At 39.6% G+C, this 17,368-nt stretch overlaps 1 protein-coding gene across 2 annotated transcripts in view; it reads right to left on the bottom strand.

Moving 5' to 3' along the window:
- Positions 1 to 743: 743 nt before the first annotated feature.
- The window catches only part of SCFD1 (sec1 family domain containing 1), a 98,795-nt gene continuing 82,170 nt past the window's right edge, over positions 744 to 17,368 (bottom strand). Inside the window, exons 21-26 of one of the 2 annotated variants that reach the window (XR_014794188.1) lie at positions 17,203 to 17,255; positions 14,737 to 14,770; positions 12,539 to 12,604; positions 6,372 to 6,440; positions 3,466 to 3,567; positions 744 to 975 (exon numbers count right to left, since the gene is read on the bottom strand). Coding sequence is in view for 1 of the 2 variants with exons in the window: in XM_084874692.1 (XP_084730818.1) it covers positions 952 to 975; positions 6,372 to 6,440; positions 12,539 to 12,604; positions 14,737 to 14,770; positions 17,203 to 17,255 (246 nt within the window). In the remaining variant the exon portion in view is untranslated. The remainder of the gene's footprint in view (positions 976 to 3,465; positions 3,568 to 6,371; positions 6,441 to 12,538; positions 12,605 to 14,736; positions 14,771 to 17,202; positions 17,256 to 17,368) is intronic. The other variant, XM_084874692.1, reaches the window with a different exon arrangement.

Here is a 17,368-nt window from a genome sequence, read left to right as displayed (position 1 = left end):
TAATTTTTTGAGGAACCTCCATAGTATTTACTGCACCAATTTACAATCCCACAGCAGTGCACGAGGGTTCCCTGTTCTCCACATCCTTGAGAACACTTGTTTGTTGACCTATCGATGATAGCCATTCTGGCCTGTGCTTTGGTGTGATGACACTGACTCAGGGGGCAGAAATAGTCCTGTGAGTCTTGTACTAGTAGGATGTTGTCGGTAAATTACAGGTTCCTCTTCATAAAAGGGACAGCTCTTTCTTTGGAGCAATAGACTAGCTTTTACTTTATGATTGACCAGGATTCCTTCTTGGTGCTGCATGCCAGGAAGGCTGGCACCAAATTTAACACTCACTTTTATGTAAGATTTAGAACTTCATGGGATAAATGTTTTATATATGTTCATTCTAGATGTTGTGTTTGTTGATATTATATAAAGGAGGGATTTTATGTGGTAAGATGTACTTAGATGTGCTAGAGGGAGAAGAGACATTAAAATGGTTTTAAAACCTCCACTTAAAATCTAGGGGCCATATGGGAAACCAAAAACCACAAGACAGTGATTTCATAATAAAAATGCATACAAGTAGGAGAGTCATGAACCAATAAAGTAACATTTGTAAATTATATTCTTAAACTTCTCTAGTTTCAATAACGTATTTGTTATTATAGCAATATTTCAACATTATATTCAGACAGAGGTTTCTTTCCTTCCAAGCACTTTCTCATTTGGGAAACATAACAGGAGAGAGAATGTACAATGTTAAAAATTTATTTCTGAAATGCTTTATTCTTTTAATCAGTATACATTATATTAAGTATAGAATTTCCTTAAAAATTAACAAATAATTTTAAGTTTCACTGTTAGGACACTTATAGAGGGAAGAAAACATCTGGCCCTTTCGACTTTTCTTTTTACATTTGTCCAAGTCCAAGTAGAGTCTCGTATTAGGGTTCTTCTGTGCTACTTCTGTCCAAGTTGTGACAGCTACAACATAAATACAGCTTTTTATTAATCACAAAAGATACATGCATTCAAATATTTTAAACACCTTAAAATGCACTTTTGCATTTATTGCATTTCTAGAATAATAATACATTTTCAGCACTAACTCAAATGTTTAAGATTTGTAGATATTTTAAAATTAAATAGCAATAAACACTGTCATGGCAAAAAATGTGGAAAACATAGGTGCAAATTCAACCAATGAAATTTATAAACCCTGAGAATAAAATTAATACTTAACTCAACATGAAAATGCAAAGAAAAAAACGTCATGTGGGACTTCACTGCTGACAGATCACTTCTCCACTTATTTTAATTAATTTTATTTCTAGGCAGTTGTTAAAAGGACAAGGCTTTTATCTCTTATTGGATGAATTCTCTCAGAGATAGCAACTATAAATTTTAAGCAAAATACAAAACCAACTCCCCGAAGGCAATGGAGAACAGCTGACAGGAGGGGACAGCAAATTCAACCAATGAAATTTATAAACCCTGAGAATAAAATTAATACTTAACTCAACATGAAAATGCAAAGAAAAAAACGTCATGTGGGACTTCACTGCTGACAGATCACTTCTCCACTTATTTTAATTAATTTTATTTCTAGGCAGTTGTTAAAAGGACAAGGCTTTTATCTCTTATTGGATGAATTCTCTCAGAGATAGCAACTATAAATTTTAAGCAAAATACAAAACCAACTCCCCGAAGGCAATGGAGAACAGCTGACAGGAGGGGACAGCACTGGCCGAGTCCCTGCTCCAGCGGTTCTCAGCCTCCGGGAGGGCAGCTGGTGCCACACTGGTAGCTAAATTCCGATAGAAAAACTGCTGTCATTCTGGCCTGAAGGTCTAGAGGAGTGTGGGGCAACGAAAGTCATTGGAAAGTGAGGGAGAAATCCTGGAAAGGCAAGAGCCAGTGTGATGCGGTCCTAAACTCTGTGCTAGACTTTTCCTAAGTCTATGGTAACACCCTGAACCACTGGTGAATGAGAGAGTAAGAACTGTCCCAGAGACAGAGTCTGAAATCTGAGTCTAACCAAGGTAATCACCTGCTAACACCACAAGTCAACACTCTTTAGAGAAATAGAATTCAGTTTAAAAAAAAACACCAAACAATATTAAACATACAATCTAAAATTAAGTCAATATATGAACAGGAAAATATGATCCAGGAAAGACAATGGAGACTGACAGCAAGATAATCTGGGTTTTTAAAGCAGCTATGACAACTTTCCTCAATAAAATTATGAAAAATATGCTAACAATGATAAAAAGTAAAAATTCTAGAATTGGTAAATATGATATTATTCAACAGTAGAATGGGATAACAGGGAAAATAGACTTAGTGAAGCTGAGGACGGAGAAACTTAAAACTGTACAATCTAATGAACAGAGTTCTCAGGGATCTGTGAAACAATATAAAAAGTTGAACATATATGTAGATGGAGCCCCAAAAGGAGAAAGAGAATTGGGTATAAAAATATTTGAAGAAATAAAAGCTGAAAATCCCCCAATTTTGTGATTGTATAAATATATAGGTTTTAAAAAATTCAGTGATCCTGAAATATAACAGTCAAAAAACCATAACTAAATTGCTGAAAACCAAAGATAATAAAAAAATATTAAAATCCAGAGAAAAATTATATATTACATATAAAGTTATATCCATCTGAATGTCTGCTGACTTCCCATCAGAAACAATGGAAGACAGAAGATTATGGAATGATCTTTAAAGTGTTGAAAAACTGTCAATTCAGAATTCTATATCCAACAATAATTTAATTGAAGGTGAGATAAGGACATTTTCATATAAAAGAAAATTAAGAGAATTCACTGCCAGCATTCCTGAGCTACAGTGACTAGAAAAAGTACCGGAGCTACAGTGAGTGATAGAAAAAGTTTTTCAGTCAACAGATAAAAATTAGAATTATTCTAAGGGATAAAGAGCACTGGAAATCATATCTGTGTAAATGTGAAAGACTTCTTTATATCTGAAGTACAAATGAGAACACTGTCCATTATGCAATGTTAGTAATATGCGTATATACAAATGATATGACAATCACAGAATAAATATTGAGGAAATAAGTCTATATGATTGCAAGATTTCTGCATTTAATGCAAATGGCACAATATTTAATCTATGAACAGTGAAAGATGTGTGTATATATTGTATATGATGATCTCCACAGAAACCACTAAATAATGTGGAGATATAGCTAAAAAAAATCTGTGGGTGAATTAAAATAGAATTCTAAAAAGTGTTCAGATAATTCAAAGTAAGGCAGGGAAGGAAGAACAGATGAACACCAAACAGAAGACTAGTAGAAAGTAAACAGTATGGTAGCCCTAAATCCAATGATATAAATAATTAATTAGATAGCAACAGACTCCAATTAAAAGAGAGATTATTGCCCAGCTGGTGTGGCTCAGGGTCTGAAGTCATGGTTCACTTCCCAGTCAGAGCACATACCCAGGTTGCAGGCTCGATCCCCAGTAGGGGATGTAGAGGAGGCAGCCAACCAATGATTCTTTCTCATCATTGCTGTTTCTTTCTCTCTGTCTCCCCTCCTTTCTGAAATCAATAAAAATTTATTAAAAAAAAGGCAGATTGTCAAATGGTTGTAAAAAACCCAAAAGATCCAACTATATGCTACCTATAAGATATGCAAGTTGAAAGTAAACAGATGGAAAAGTTGTAATATGTAAGCTATAAGTGTGAGAAAGCTAGAGTGGCTATGTTAATACCAGATAAAGTAGACTTCAAGACAAAATATTATCAGATGTGTAGAAGAATCGTATATAATAAAAGAGTAATATGCAAATTGACCATCACTCCAACACACAAGATGGCTGCCCCCATGTGGACACAAAATGGCCACAACAAGATGGTCAGCAGGGGAGGGCAGTTGGGGGCGATCAAGCCTGAAGGGGAAGGCAGTTAGGGGTGACCAGGCCAGCAGAGGAGGGGAGTTGGGGTGACTGGGCCTGCAGGGAAGGGTAGTTGGGGGCAATTGGGCCAGCAGGGGAGGGCAGTTAGGGGCAATTGGCAGAGGAGTGGTTAGGGTGTGATCAGGCTGGCAGGCAGAAGTGGTTAGGGGCAATCAGGAAGGCAGGCAGGCGAGTAGTTGGGAGCCATCAGTCCTGGATTGTGAGAAGGAGTCAGACATCCCTCAAGGGGTCCCAGATTGGAGAGGGTGCAGGCTTGGCTGAATTTCATGCACCGGGCCTCTTGTATTACATAATAACAAAAGGGGCTATTAGGGAATACAACAATCATGTATGTGTGCTTACTAATAACAGAGCTAAAAGTGTACAAAGCAGAAATTGAAAGAGATAATTCTATAATTATAGTTGATTTTAATATGTCTTTTCATACCTAATAGAAATATACAAAAAAAAAAAAAAAATGACACAATTTAAGTAATGCCTTCAACTATCTTGACCAAGTTGCTATTTATAGATCCCTTCCCTCAATTTCTGCATAATGCATGTTCTAATTAAGTGCATATGAAGTGACTTGCAAAATAGACCATATGTTGGGCCATAAAAAGAATTTATGTTCTCTAACCACAAGGGTATGAAATTAGAATTCAATAAGAATAATATATCTAGAAACCCTGCAAACACTTGAAAACAATAGATCTCTACATAATATATGGGCTAAAGAATAATCCACCTGGTAAATTAAAAATATTTCAAACAATGATTATGAAGATATATCAACATTTGTGGAGCACAGCTAAAGCAGTGTTTGGCAAAAGTTTCAATTTTATAGTTTTTTTTAAATGCTTATTTTAGAAAAGAAAAACTAAAGTTGTTAACTTAATATTCCAACTTCAGAAAAGGATAAAGTAAACTCAAAGTAATCAAAATAAAATGATAAAAGCCTTGAAATCAATGACTAGAAAACAGAAAATTAGCACAAAGAACATCTTGTTCATTAGAAAATATTAACAAATTTGAGGATTCTCTAGTTAACCTAATCAAACAAAAAGATTGTTTACATGATGTTCTAGAATAGGCAAAATTAATCAGCAATGGAAAAACATCAATACAGTGTTGTTGGGCAGGGGTTAGGAGGGGCTAGAATTGCCTGGGAATGGTCACAGAGAAACTTTGTGGTGTGATGATTCTGTATCTTGTTGGGGGTTTGAGTTACTCAGGTGAACACATCTGATACAACTCAGGGATGTACACTTAAGATCTGTGTATTTCATTGCTGTAAATTTTACCTCCAAAGGCTTAAAAAAACAACACCCTAAGGCCTAGGGGTGTCGAACTCAATCAGAGAAGGGGCCAAAATCTAAAATCCAGCCCAAATCGCGGGCCGAATGGTTTACTGAACAGTCATAAACTGACAATGTCATAAACTGACAGCGGAGTGCAGTGATGACAGCGCGGTGCGGGCCACATTGCAAGGCCTGGCGGGCTGGATTTGGCCTGCGGGCCTTGTGTTTGACACATGTGCCCTAAGCAAACAATGAACTCTAAGTAATAGTATTGACATGATGTGTTAAGAGGGAAGTATATTGATATCTATAATTTACTTTAAAATTAATTCAGTAAGTTGGGATGATGAATGAACAATGGATAGATGGGTAGGTATCTTAGAAAGTACAGTAAAATGTTAATGGGGAATGTACAGGTGCTCACCGCAAATTCTCCAACTTTTCTGTATTTAAAATTCTCATAATACCATTGGGCCACTATATTGAGGTTAAAAATATCAGAACTACATAATGGGGTAAGAAAGTTGTGCTAGAAAAGGAACAGCTACTAAAAATGAGTAAAGAATATGGTCACTTTTGTGGCAGTCATGGCAAAGGCGAGTGAACATGACTGGTCAGTCTACTGAGCAATTCAGGTAGTTCAAGCTTACGAAAGTCATAAAGTTAATATATTACTGAGAACACTGGGGGAACAATACTACAACGTATAGACCTTGTGCACCTCAGCCACTGCTGTCATTAACTTTCATAGTGAATGTAATTCCACTGTTATCACCTGAGCACATTTGGTAGTAACAGCCCAAGAAAGTTACTTTATTTCTTAGCCTAATTTGTGATATGCTTTGCAAAATCAGAAATGTAGACAGTATCTAAGGAAATGTTGAATTAAAATTTTCCTAACTAAGTATATTACTTGAATTTAAAATTTTCTGAATTTATCTTTTTACACATTTGGGATACTGAAAATAATTTACTTATCAGACAGAGTTTTTTACATAGTTGTCCATGTTAAAACCTTACATTTTATTATAGCTCTATGGTTTCAGCTGGTTCAGATGAATATAATTATTCTCTTGTTCTTTTTTGAAAAGTACCAACAGCAACTTAGGGTATGTTAACAGAAACAAACTAAAAAGGTAAACTTTACCTGTTTTACAAATTGTGTAGCATTAAAAAGTTCACTGCAGCCATATAGAATGTGTTTGCCTGGTTTCCCCTGTAAAAATCAGAATCAAGTAAGTAACAAGTATTCTCAAGAAGAGGGACTAAAGCTAATCTTTTTGTTATTCTTAAAGATTTTTTTCTGGGGGGGGGAGGGTGTTGGATTTTAACCCAAAATTGCATAGAAAAAATGGTGAAGTGGCATAGTATTTTTTTAAATATGTTAACAGAAGGGATTTGATAACTGCCACATTTCATAACTATCTATAAAAACTTAGGCCAACACTCTTGCAATGAAGGATCTGTATTACTTGAAGAAAACATTCTCAGACTTTTTTATGTGGAAAGTGGGAGATGGTGCAGTTAGCATGGACTGTCATTTTAGTCTCATTTGTGCAATACAGTATTTCCATGTTAATACATCCCATTCCATTTTGTAACAATGAATTTCCATTCCTAATTTTGGAAAGTTCTTAATGCTAAAATTATTATATGTATTGTGAACTTGAAGGTAAATTCATATTTCTTTTGCAATGTAAAAAGTTTATTCCATAACAAGGCAAATATAATTCACCATGGAACTAAAGAATTATGGCTTTGCAATCCAAGAGAAGGACATTTCGCTGTGACGTAGAGGCTGAATAAATCTCATACAGCTGGCCATCTTTGAGAACAAAACAACAGTTACACCTCACTCAATTTTTTTTAGAATGAAATGGTAGGTGCAACAATTACAAAGGGTTATAAAATTTGGATTTTGAGGCTTCACAAGATATACTTGCATGAGACATTAATAGAGGTAGAGATCATAGCATATAAAGATAAAGCAGCCCAGTGTGGCTCAATGGTTGAGCGTAGACCTATGAACCAGGAGGTCACAGTTCGGTTCCCTTTCAGGGTATGGGCATAGGAGACGGCCAATCAGTGATTCTCTCACATTACGATGTTTCTATCTTCCTTTTCCTCTCCCTTACTCTCTGAAATCAATATATCCTATCTAATAAATGAGTAGCGTATTTTCCGGCGTATAAGACGACTTTTGAAACGGAAAAAAAAAAAAAAAGCCTGCTCAGATTGGCCAGTCTATTAAAAAAAGAACTGGTGTTGCCTCGGAAGTGGGGGGTAGTTTTGTACAGCGAATATAGGCCTAAACCTATGTTTTAACTGTAAAATTAGGGGAGTCGTCTTATACGCCGGAAAATACATAATATACAAATTGACCATCACTACAACACACAAGATGGCTGCCCCATGTGGTCAAAGATGGCTGCCCCCATGTAGACACAAGATGGCCACAAGATGGCCAGCAGAGGAAGGCAGTTGGGAGGGAACAGGCCTATGAGGGAGGGCAGTTGTGGGCGATCAGGATAGCAGGGGAGGGAAGCTGGGGATGATCAAGCCTGTAGGGGAGGGCAGTTAGGGGCAAACATGCTGGCAGGGGAGCAGTTAGGCATCAATCAGGTTGGCAGGGGAGTGGTTAGGGCGTGATCAGGCTGGCAGGCAGAAGCGATTACTGGCAATCAGGAAGGCAGGCAGGTGAGCAGTTAGGAGCTAGCAGTCCTGGATTGTGAGAGGGATCCCAGATTGGAGAGGGTGCAGGCTGGACTGAAGGACACCCCCCCCCCCCCAATGCATGAATTTTGTGCACCGGACCTCTAGTACACACACACACACACACACATACACACACATACACACACACACGCACAATAAAGAAGGCACAGGGAAACATTACAGAGGTCCATAACGTCTAAGCACAGCTCCTAGGATTCCATCTCAGTAGCACAATTCATTTTTAATTGTGAACCACCAAGATACAGTGAAGATTGCTTAGTCTCAGGGGAGCTCAAGGAGGGGTCTTTTATACCTCTCTGACCACATAGCCAAAATCATGAGCAGGTTCAATAGCAGAAACAAGAATATATGACAGAAACCAGGTGCCAACCATTAATCTTTTAAACAGTGCTGGTCTACCCTGTATACTAGCATAAGACCAAATAAATCACTAGTTAGTACAGTTTATTGAGGACTGACCAAGTTTCCTTATCCATTCACCCATTGATGGCACTTAGGTCTGTGGCAACCCTGTGTTTATCCTTGGGAACACTTAGAACCAGTCCTGTGGTTGACCTTTGGTCAAACCTGAATGAAATAGACCATCTTGTGATTAATACAGTCCTAAGGGTCATGGATAGACCAGGAGACAATTAGCACTAGCTTGTCACCACTGTTTATAAAAAGTATCAGTTGGCACCTGGTTTATGTTATGTGCTCTTGGTTCCCATTTTTTTTTTTTTAATGAATCTTTATTGTTCAGATTATTAAAAATGTGATCCTCTACCCCCCCTCAATTGCTCCCCTTCACCAGGTTCCCACCCCACCCTCTGTCCTTTCCCCATCCCCCATTGTCCTCATCCATATGTGCACAGTTTTTGTTCAGTCTCTTCCCGCACCCCCACTCCCCTTTTCCCCGAGAATCGTCAGTCCACTCCCCTTCCATACCTCTGATTCTATTATATTCACCAGTTAATATTGTTCATCAGATTTTTTAATTCCCTTGGTTTTTAGATTCACTTGTTGATAGTTACATATTTGTTGATCATAATTTTTATTTTTATCTTCTTCCTCTTCCTAAATAACCCCCTTCAGCAATTCATATAATTCTGGTTTGGTGGTGATGAACTCTTAGCTTTTTTTTATTTGTGAAGCTCTTTCTCTGTCCTTTGATTCTGAGTGATAGCTTTGCTGGGTAGATTATTTTTGGCTGTAGGTTTTTGCTATTCATCACCTTGAATATTTCTTGCCATTCCCGTCTGGCCTGCATGGTTTCTGTTGAGAAATCAGCTGACAATCTTATGGGTGCTCCTTTATAGGTAATTACCTGCTTTGCTCTTGCTGCTTTTAATATTCTCTCTTTGTCTTTTGCTCTTGGAATTTTAATTATGATGTGTCTTAGTGTGGTCCTCCTTGGATTCCTTTTGTTTGGGGTTCTGCGGGCTTCCTGGACTTGTAAGTCTATTTCTTTCCCCAGGTGGGGGAAGTTTTCTGTCACTATTTCTTCTAGTATTCTTTCGGTATCTTGCTCTCTCTCTTCTGGAATCCCCATAATTCTGATGTTGGTTCGCTTGAAATTGTCCCAGAGGTTTCTTACACTATCTTCAACTTTCTGGATTCTCTTATCTTCTCGCTTCTGCAGAGGAGTGTCCTCTGGCTCTTTGTGTTCTAAATCTTTGTCTTGATTCCTCGATCTTCCAGTCTGTTTTTAGGACTTTGTATAATATTTTTTATTTCAGACAATGTTTTCTTCATTTCTAGTTGATACCTTATTATTTCTAGTTGCTCCCTTTTCATATCCTCATAGGTCTCATTTATTTTATTGGCCTTTTTTAGGATATTGTTGAATAACCTTATAACTGTAGTTTTGAACTCAATGTCCAATCTTTTCTTTTCCTCCATCTCCTTCCTTTGTGTCCTTCTTCGTGTCTGCATTTTAGTTGTTTCCCTGATTTGATGGAATAGCTTTGTGTGCTAGGTGTTCTGGTAGAGCCCAGTAGCACAGCCTTCCCAGTTACCTGCGGTGGACAGTCTTGGTGTAACCCTTTGTGGGCTGTGTGTGCAGTCTTGTTGTTAAGCCTTGCTTATTGTTGGTATCACTGGGAAGCATTGATCTCCAAGCCAATTGGCTGTGAGGATCAGCAGTGTCTCAGGTAGGAGGGCTTCTGAACTCCGCTTGGATAGGGTGGGGTCTCGGGGTGGCGCAGACAATCTTTGGTTCCCTGTCAGTCTCGCCTTAGAAAAGTCCTGTTCGCCGAGTTTCGGAAGATTGGTTGCAGGCGTGCACACCTCTTTGGTAAAGGCGCAGACAAGCTTTGGATTCCGGCCAGTCCCTCCTTAGAGAAAGCCAGCCTCTGAGAGAGCTTCTGTGCTCAGCCACAGATGGGACGGAGTCTCGGGTTGGTGCAGACAAACTTTGTTTTTCCTTCGGCTCCTCCCCAAGTCCCTCTGGCTTCACACACCTCCAAGAGATCTCTGCCCGCTGCCTGACAGTCTGGCCTCTCCCTGTCTGGTGCCGTCTATCAGTGCAACAGGAGGTGGAAAAGTCCAGTAGCGAACTCAGCCCGGCCCGCCCTCTCTGCGCCGGGAGTAAGCCAGCAGGGATCTCAGTCTGGCCCTTCCTCTCCGTGCCAGGAGTAAGCCAGCGCCTTTTTGCGCACACAGTTCTCCGTACGTTCACAGTTCCTGAGGTTCAGCGTGCCTTCTCTCTCCTTCCCAGATGGCAGAGCCTCCTCTTAGCCAGCAGTCTGGTGCTTAAGGGCGATGTTTCCCCTGTTTTCCAGTTCTAAATTCAAATTTGTTGTGGTAGGCTGCATTCGGGTGTTTACCCTATGCCGCCATCTTGGTTTCCGGTTCCCATTTTTTGATTCTGGCTCTATGGTCACAGAGGCTATAAAAGATCCCTCCTTGTACAAGATGATACCCTTGAGACCCAAGGATCTTCCACAGATCTTGGGAGTTTACACTGTGAAGATGAAATATATCCTGTGCAAGTGACATAGCAGTTGTGCTGGGAGTTTGAAGATTTATGGCATCGGCATATTTTTCCCCCCTCCTGTTGTATCAAAATCTCTATCTTTATTAAAACCTTACATAACATAGGACATAAGGAATGATAATTCTTTAATGTTAAGTAAATAAATGAAGATTCCAAGATGTCTTTCTAACAATCACTAATTCCATCACCCCCGCATTTATTAATATATTTAGCTTTTCAAATCACACCCTTTTCTCCATATTCTCCTGCTTAGTTGTCCATCACTCCCTGATGCTGTCAGCTCTGAGGAGTACTCCACTGCTAATTTGCTACCTTTAAAGCTCCTGTATGCTGAAAAAGCAGCATTCTAAATTTGTGAGAAGTATGTTGCTGACTGAAGTCAATGGGATGGGAGAAAAGTGCTTATGATTCAGGTAAATGCGTTTGATAAATCATTTCACCATGGGAGACTCTTTGGGAGAGGGGTTACTTGAAGTCTCTAAACATGTAAAGTCAAACTAAGATAGGTAGCTGAAAAATACACTACATCAAAACGATGAAATATTTTCCACCTCAAGTACAATTTTAGTCTAGAAATGAATGTGATAGGAATAAAAAAAATCCTATGTAAGTGGTTTATGTAAGAATCAGGAGAGCCCTCAAGATAGAGAATGTCAGCATTCTAAAGACGAACAACTCTTGTAAGTATCTTATATAATAAAAGCCTAGGTGGCATCGTGTGATGCTGCAACGTCACAAGATGGCTGGCAGGGGAGGGCAGCTGTGGGAGATTGAGCTGGCAGGAGAGGGCAGTTGTGGGAGATCGAGCTGGCAGGGGAGGGCAGTTGGGGACAATTGGGCTGGCAGGGGAATGGTTAGGGGCCATCAGGCAGGCAGGCGGTTAGGAGCCAGTAGTCCCAGATTGTGAGAAGGATGTCTGACTGCTGGTTTAGGCCCAATTACTGTGGGATCAGGCCTAAACTGGCAGTCGGACATGCCCTGAGGTGTTCCATATTGGAGAGGGTGCAGGCTGGACTGAGGGACAAACTTCTTTGTGCACAAATTTTGTGTACCAGGCCTCTAGTTAAATGATCCTAGGGCCTAGGGCCTAGGTAATAAAGAAGGGATATGCAAATTTGCCGCCACAACATCATAAAGCTGGCAGCGCCCACAGCCACAAGACGGCTGCTCCCAGTCCCCTCAGCTCACTGGAGTCTCCCCGTCCTTTCAGCCCAGCCAGCGGGGGGGGGGGGGGGGGGGGGGGAGGACAGACACACGGTGTGGCTGGACCAACCCTCAGACCCCCAGCTGCCCAGGGCTGGCCCGAGGTGCAGGCAAGCTTCAGATGTCAACTGCCCAGCCACCCAGAGCGGGCCAGAGGCGCAGGCAAGCCTCGGATGGCGGCTTCTCAGCTGCCCAGGGCCATCTGAGGCTTGCACTGCCGGCAGTGGCAGCAGCAGAGGTGTGATGGGGGCGTTGCCTTCCCCTGATCGCATTGCCTCCTGCCCCTGAGGGCTCCCAGACTGTGAGAGGGGGCAGGCTGGGCTGAGAGACCCCCCCTCCAGTGCATGAATTTTCATGCCTCGGGCCTCTAGTAAAAGAATAAAAAAGTCAACATGTACCTTTATGTAGTCAATAAGATTTTGATATTCAATGTAGTTGCCTCCTCCAACCACAAAAACAATTGCCTAAAAATGCAAACAGAAAAATAAGTAAGTTAAAAGAAATAGGTAAAATACTATTTTAAAACAGTATTTTAAGTTTTCAAGCAGAAAGTTTTTAAGTGGGAACATACTCCACAACACAGATAAAAGAAAAACTAGCTAGCAAAGGTCATATCCTGCATGCCTGATGTTACTTATAAATTTGTTTCTAAAAAGTTTATATATTTATAAATTTCTAATGTCTATTAAGAAGTAAATGACACAGGTTTTCAGAAACAATTTAGAGGAAAATAAACCTCATTCTTCACATAAGCAATAGCAAGGAAATCCAAAGGGCCTTCTCCAAAGGCATTTTTGAATTTTAGGTTATTTACTGTAGGTAGAAAGAACAAAACTTAGCAATTATATAATTCCCAATATACATGATGGGGCAATATACAGGGTGGGGTAAAAGGTTCACAGCTGTCCATATAAAAAACAATGCAATAACTAATTAATAATAACACAAGAATAAACTGTTTCTGTGTACTTACAACTGTAAACCTATTTTTGCCCAACCCCGTATGTTCTTTAATTGTATTTTTACTAAGAATCTTCTTTGTATTTCAAATGCAAGCATAGTCACAAAAGTTTAGAATCTAATTTTAGAAGTTCCAAACATATAAAACTTTCTTAAAGACTTCTTTTTCTGAGAATTACTTAATTTCATGTCAGGTATTTTAAGCTTAAATGATTCTCAGTGTTTAAAGCAGCTTTATAAATCAGAAAAATATAGTTGCTAAGAATATATATTTTTAAAGAATCTTGGGTGCACAGAATTGGATTTATCAAGATTGCCATATTTATATATATAACGAGCCAGGATCCATAATGTCCAAAACGACCAAAGGGATGGCTGAATGCCAGGCTGTGCTCGCAGCTGGCTCTGGTGGGCGGGGCCTGGCAAGTGGGCTGAAATGCTGACCTCTCTGATTAGGCCCAGAGACACTGACTGGCCTAGAAACCAACCAATCAGAACCAAATCTGAGTGAACTGCCAGGAGCCAATGGCTGCCTAGGAGGTGAAGTTTTTGATACTGACTGGCATAGAAACTGACCAATCAGAACCAAACCTGGGTGAACTGTAAGGAGCCAATGGCTGCCTAAGAGGCGGAGCTTTTGATGATGACTGGGATAGAAACAGACCAATCAGGAACTAATCTGGGTGAACTGCGAAGGCAGAACCTAAGTTGGGGTCTAAGGAGGGGTTTTAAGGGCAACAGCTCTTTGGTGTAAGGTGTAAGGAAGCGGTTCAATTTTTTAATGACCAGTTTGGCGGTACAGTGCATATGGCTATCAGTCCAGGTATAGAAATTATATGTTTTTTTGTCTGCCAAGAGCATCTCTTCCTGCTGAAAAAGGCTCCCCCTACCCCAACTATTTAAGTAATCCTATCCTATATAATTTATCTATACTAATAAAAGGGTAATATGCTAATTAGACTGGGTTGACTGGCCATCTTCTGGATTTCTGACTTCCTTCCAGACAAAGCCATGGTGGTGGGGGCTGAGGCAGAGGTAGTGAGGGATGATGGGGCCGGCAGTGGAGGGCAGTTGGGAGTGAGATCAGAATGGCAGGGGGTTAAGGGGCAATCAGGCCAGCAGGTGAGGGCAGTTGGGGGGTGAGATCCGGCTGGCAGGGGAGGGCCGTAAGGGGTATCGGCAGGCAGAGGCAGTTAGGGGTGATCAGGCCGGCAGGGGAGAGCAGTTAGGGGCAAAAGCAGGCCAGCAGAGGAGGGCAGTTGGGGGCAATCAGGCTGGCAGGGAAGGGCCGTTAGGGGTCATCAGGCAGGCAGAGGCAGTTAGGGGTAATCAGGCTGGCAGGGGAGAGCAGTTAGGGGCAAGATCAGGCCAGCAGAGGAGGGCAGTTAGGGGCGATCAGGCAGGCAGGTGAGCGGTTAGGAGCCAGTGGTTCAAGATTGTGAGAGGGATGTCCCCAATTGGAGATGTATACCACATCATTTCACTAAAAACCCTTTCCCCCAGTGCATGAATTTTGTGCATTGGGCCACTAGTAGTCACCATAATAAATCATGTTTAGGATAAAGATGTTCTTGACTGCTTGGTCATCTTTTCATCTTTCCTTTTCAGGGACAGATTATTTTTAAATGAGACGTACCTCTTGGAATGGACTTTTGTTCCTCGGAACTGAGCTGTAACAAAGAAAAACCATACTGAAAATTTCACCCACGGCTTTTCTGATGGAGAAAAATAGGCATGGGACACACACACACACACACACACACACAATTAGATATATATTTACAATTCTTCCTCTTTCACTGTCTTGGAGGGTGGGTCCTTTAGTTTTGTGTAGCCTGGTAATGAATTGGGATGCAGAGGAAGAATACAGAAGAGGTACATGTCTCAGTGTCTAAAAGGAAATGGGGCAACCTATGGACCTTAAAATAAAATTATAGGAGAAGACTGAGCAGCAGCTCCCATAGAGTGGAAATCTGGGTTTAAGATGAGTTGATAAAGTATATATTTTAGTGATAAATTATATAAAATTTTTTACCATATTCAACATAATATTACAGTGTGGATATCTACATTTGTAAAAAAAATCATGTAAACAGAAGGTTAACAATTTAGGAAAGAAAAAGGGAAGGGAGTAGGGATTTGCACTTTACTATAGCATATATATATATATATATATATATATATATATATATAGCGTGTGTGTGTGTGTGTGTGTGTATATATATATATATATATATATATATATTAGTATTATATACAAATTACATATTTATTTATACTAGTATATTTATAATATAGTTTAAAAATACTTCCTTAGTGTCCAAGAGATCTTTTTATAAAAACGTTTTCAAAGCTCTTGTGAATCAGATGTATATTTGTTTTGGGCGCTAAAATAGGCTGTACAAAGATAACTCAGTTTTTCCTCAGAAACAATTTTTGAAAATCCCAACCAAGAGAGGAGAGCTATTATAACTTCCCTTAGTTATTCAGAGGCTGATGCCACGGTCCTATCACCTTGCAATTTCTGTGGTTTATTGGAATATTCTACAGAGACCAGAGCCCATCTGACTGAAACACCTCCTCAGTACTGAACTGCCTTCTAGAGTGCTTTAAGTTCAAGCGGTTGCCAAGCTTCTGGACCTCGCGGACCACCAGTTGGTGACCACTGATCCTGGGCACCTGCTTTAGTTGCTCTGAGTACAAGTGGAATGAGGAGAGATAAGATTTAAGTAGCACAGCATTACTAGTTACTAATCACCCAGATCCAGTTGTGATGACAGTTCAGAGAAGAAGAAGAGCCTGAGCTCCTGTTTTATCACTGCCGGTATTCCTCCTCATTATCACACTTAACAGACAAGTCAGATGAAGAGAGTTCCTCAGTACGTTTCCAAGAAGAAAAATGTTATTTACTTGTTAGTATATGAAAACGCAAGGAAAAAAGCCCAGAGAATATTGAGATAGGAAAAGAATTTTAAAATCCACCATTTTAAATTGTGCACTCAGTGATTTTTAGTATGTTTACAGAGTTTTAAAACCATTACTAGTGTCTACTTCAGAACTATTTTTATCATTCCCCAAAGAAGCCCCAATACCCATTAGTTGTCACTCTTCATCTCTCTCTTCTATAACTTATCCTTTGTCAATTCCTTCTTGGCAGCTGTAGCTACTATCAGCAGCTTATTTGCAACTTTGTATTTCTGATAAGTTCAAAAATGAGAATAACCTTTTAAGATACCACAAGTACCAAATCATCAGCTATCTAATGATTAGATTATCTATCCTGACTACCTACAAAGATGTGAAAGCTTGGGGTAAAGCAAAGACAAAAATTCCATTTTTGTCATGATATATAGAAATTCTCTGTAGAATGTTTCATTGTTAAAAAGAAGTATTTATAGCAATCCATAGTGACGTAGATTACATGGACCAGTTAAGTAAAAAATAAAAACAACAAAACAACTGGTATCTGCCCTGGCCAGTGTTACTCAGTGGTTAGAGCGTCAGCCCGAGCACTAAAGAGTCTTGGATTTGATTCCTGGTCAAGGTATGTACTTGGGTCCAGTTTCGATCCCTGGCCCTTATTGGGGCATATACAGGGGCAACCAATCAATGTGTCTCTCACGTTAATGGATGTCTCTCTTTCTCTCCCTCTCCCCTTCCACTCTAGGAATCAATGGGAAAAAATATCGAGGATTAACAACAACAAAACACCCCTTCCCCCTTACCCTCCAAAAAAGAACCCAACTGGTATCTAACATAAAGACACATTTTTCATTTGGTCCAAAAAAGAGTATTTATTTAAAAACATACATATTATCCAAGATCCTCCTCTCCCCCACAGCTTGTTATACCACATCATTTCACTAAAAACAAAACAAAAAGCATCTAAAGGTACTTTTGTATGTGTATATCTTGAAAGGAAAAGCACAAAAACATTTTAAGTATAATTACCAGTGATTATCTCTGGATTTACTTACCAGTTTTCTATGCAGTTTAATTTTTTAATATTAAGCAATTACTAATTTATAACAAAAATAATTATGTTACTTCCATTCTTGGCAGGGGTGGGGAAACCTACAACAAACACACAAGAGCTGCTTACCTGTCATTGCCTCGTAGCATTTTGGGATCAAAATATCTGAAGTCATCAGTTTCCTATTAAAAAAATAGAATTTTACCATGACTATGGAATTTGTCTTCAGAAAGGTACAGTTTGGCTTAATTTATTTTAATGAACCTATTAGTCTGATAGAATGCGTAACCATCAC

The sequence above is a fragment of the Pipistrellus hanaki genome (assembly GCF_964339955.1).
Source record: "Pipistrellus hanaki genome assembly, chromosome: 1".
Classification (NCBI taxonomy): Eukaryota; Metazoa; Chordata; class Mammalia; order Chiroptera; family Vespertilionidae; genus Pipistrellus; species Pipistrellus hanaki.
Note: the sequence above shows the minus strand (reverse complement) of the source record. Positions and strands in the feature narration are given on the sequence as shown.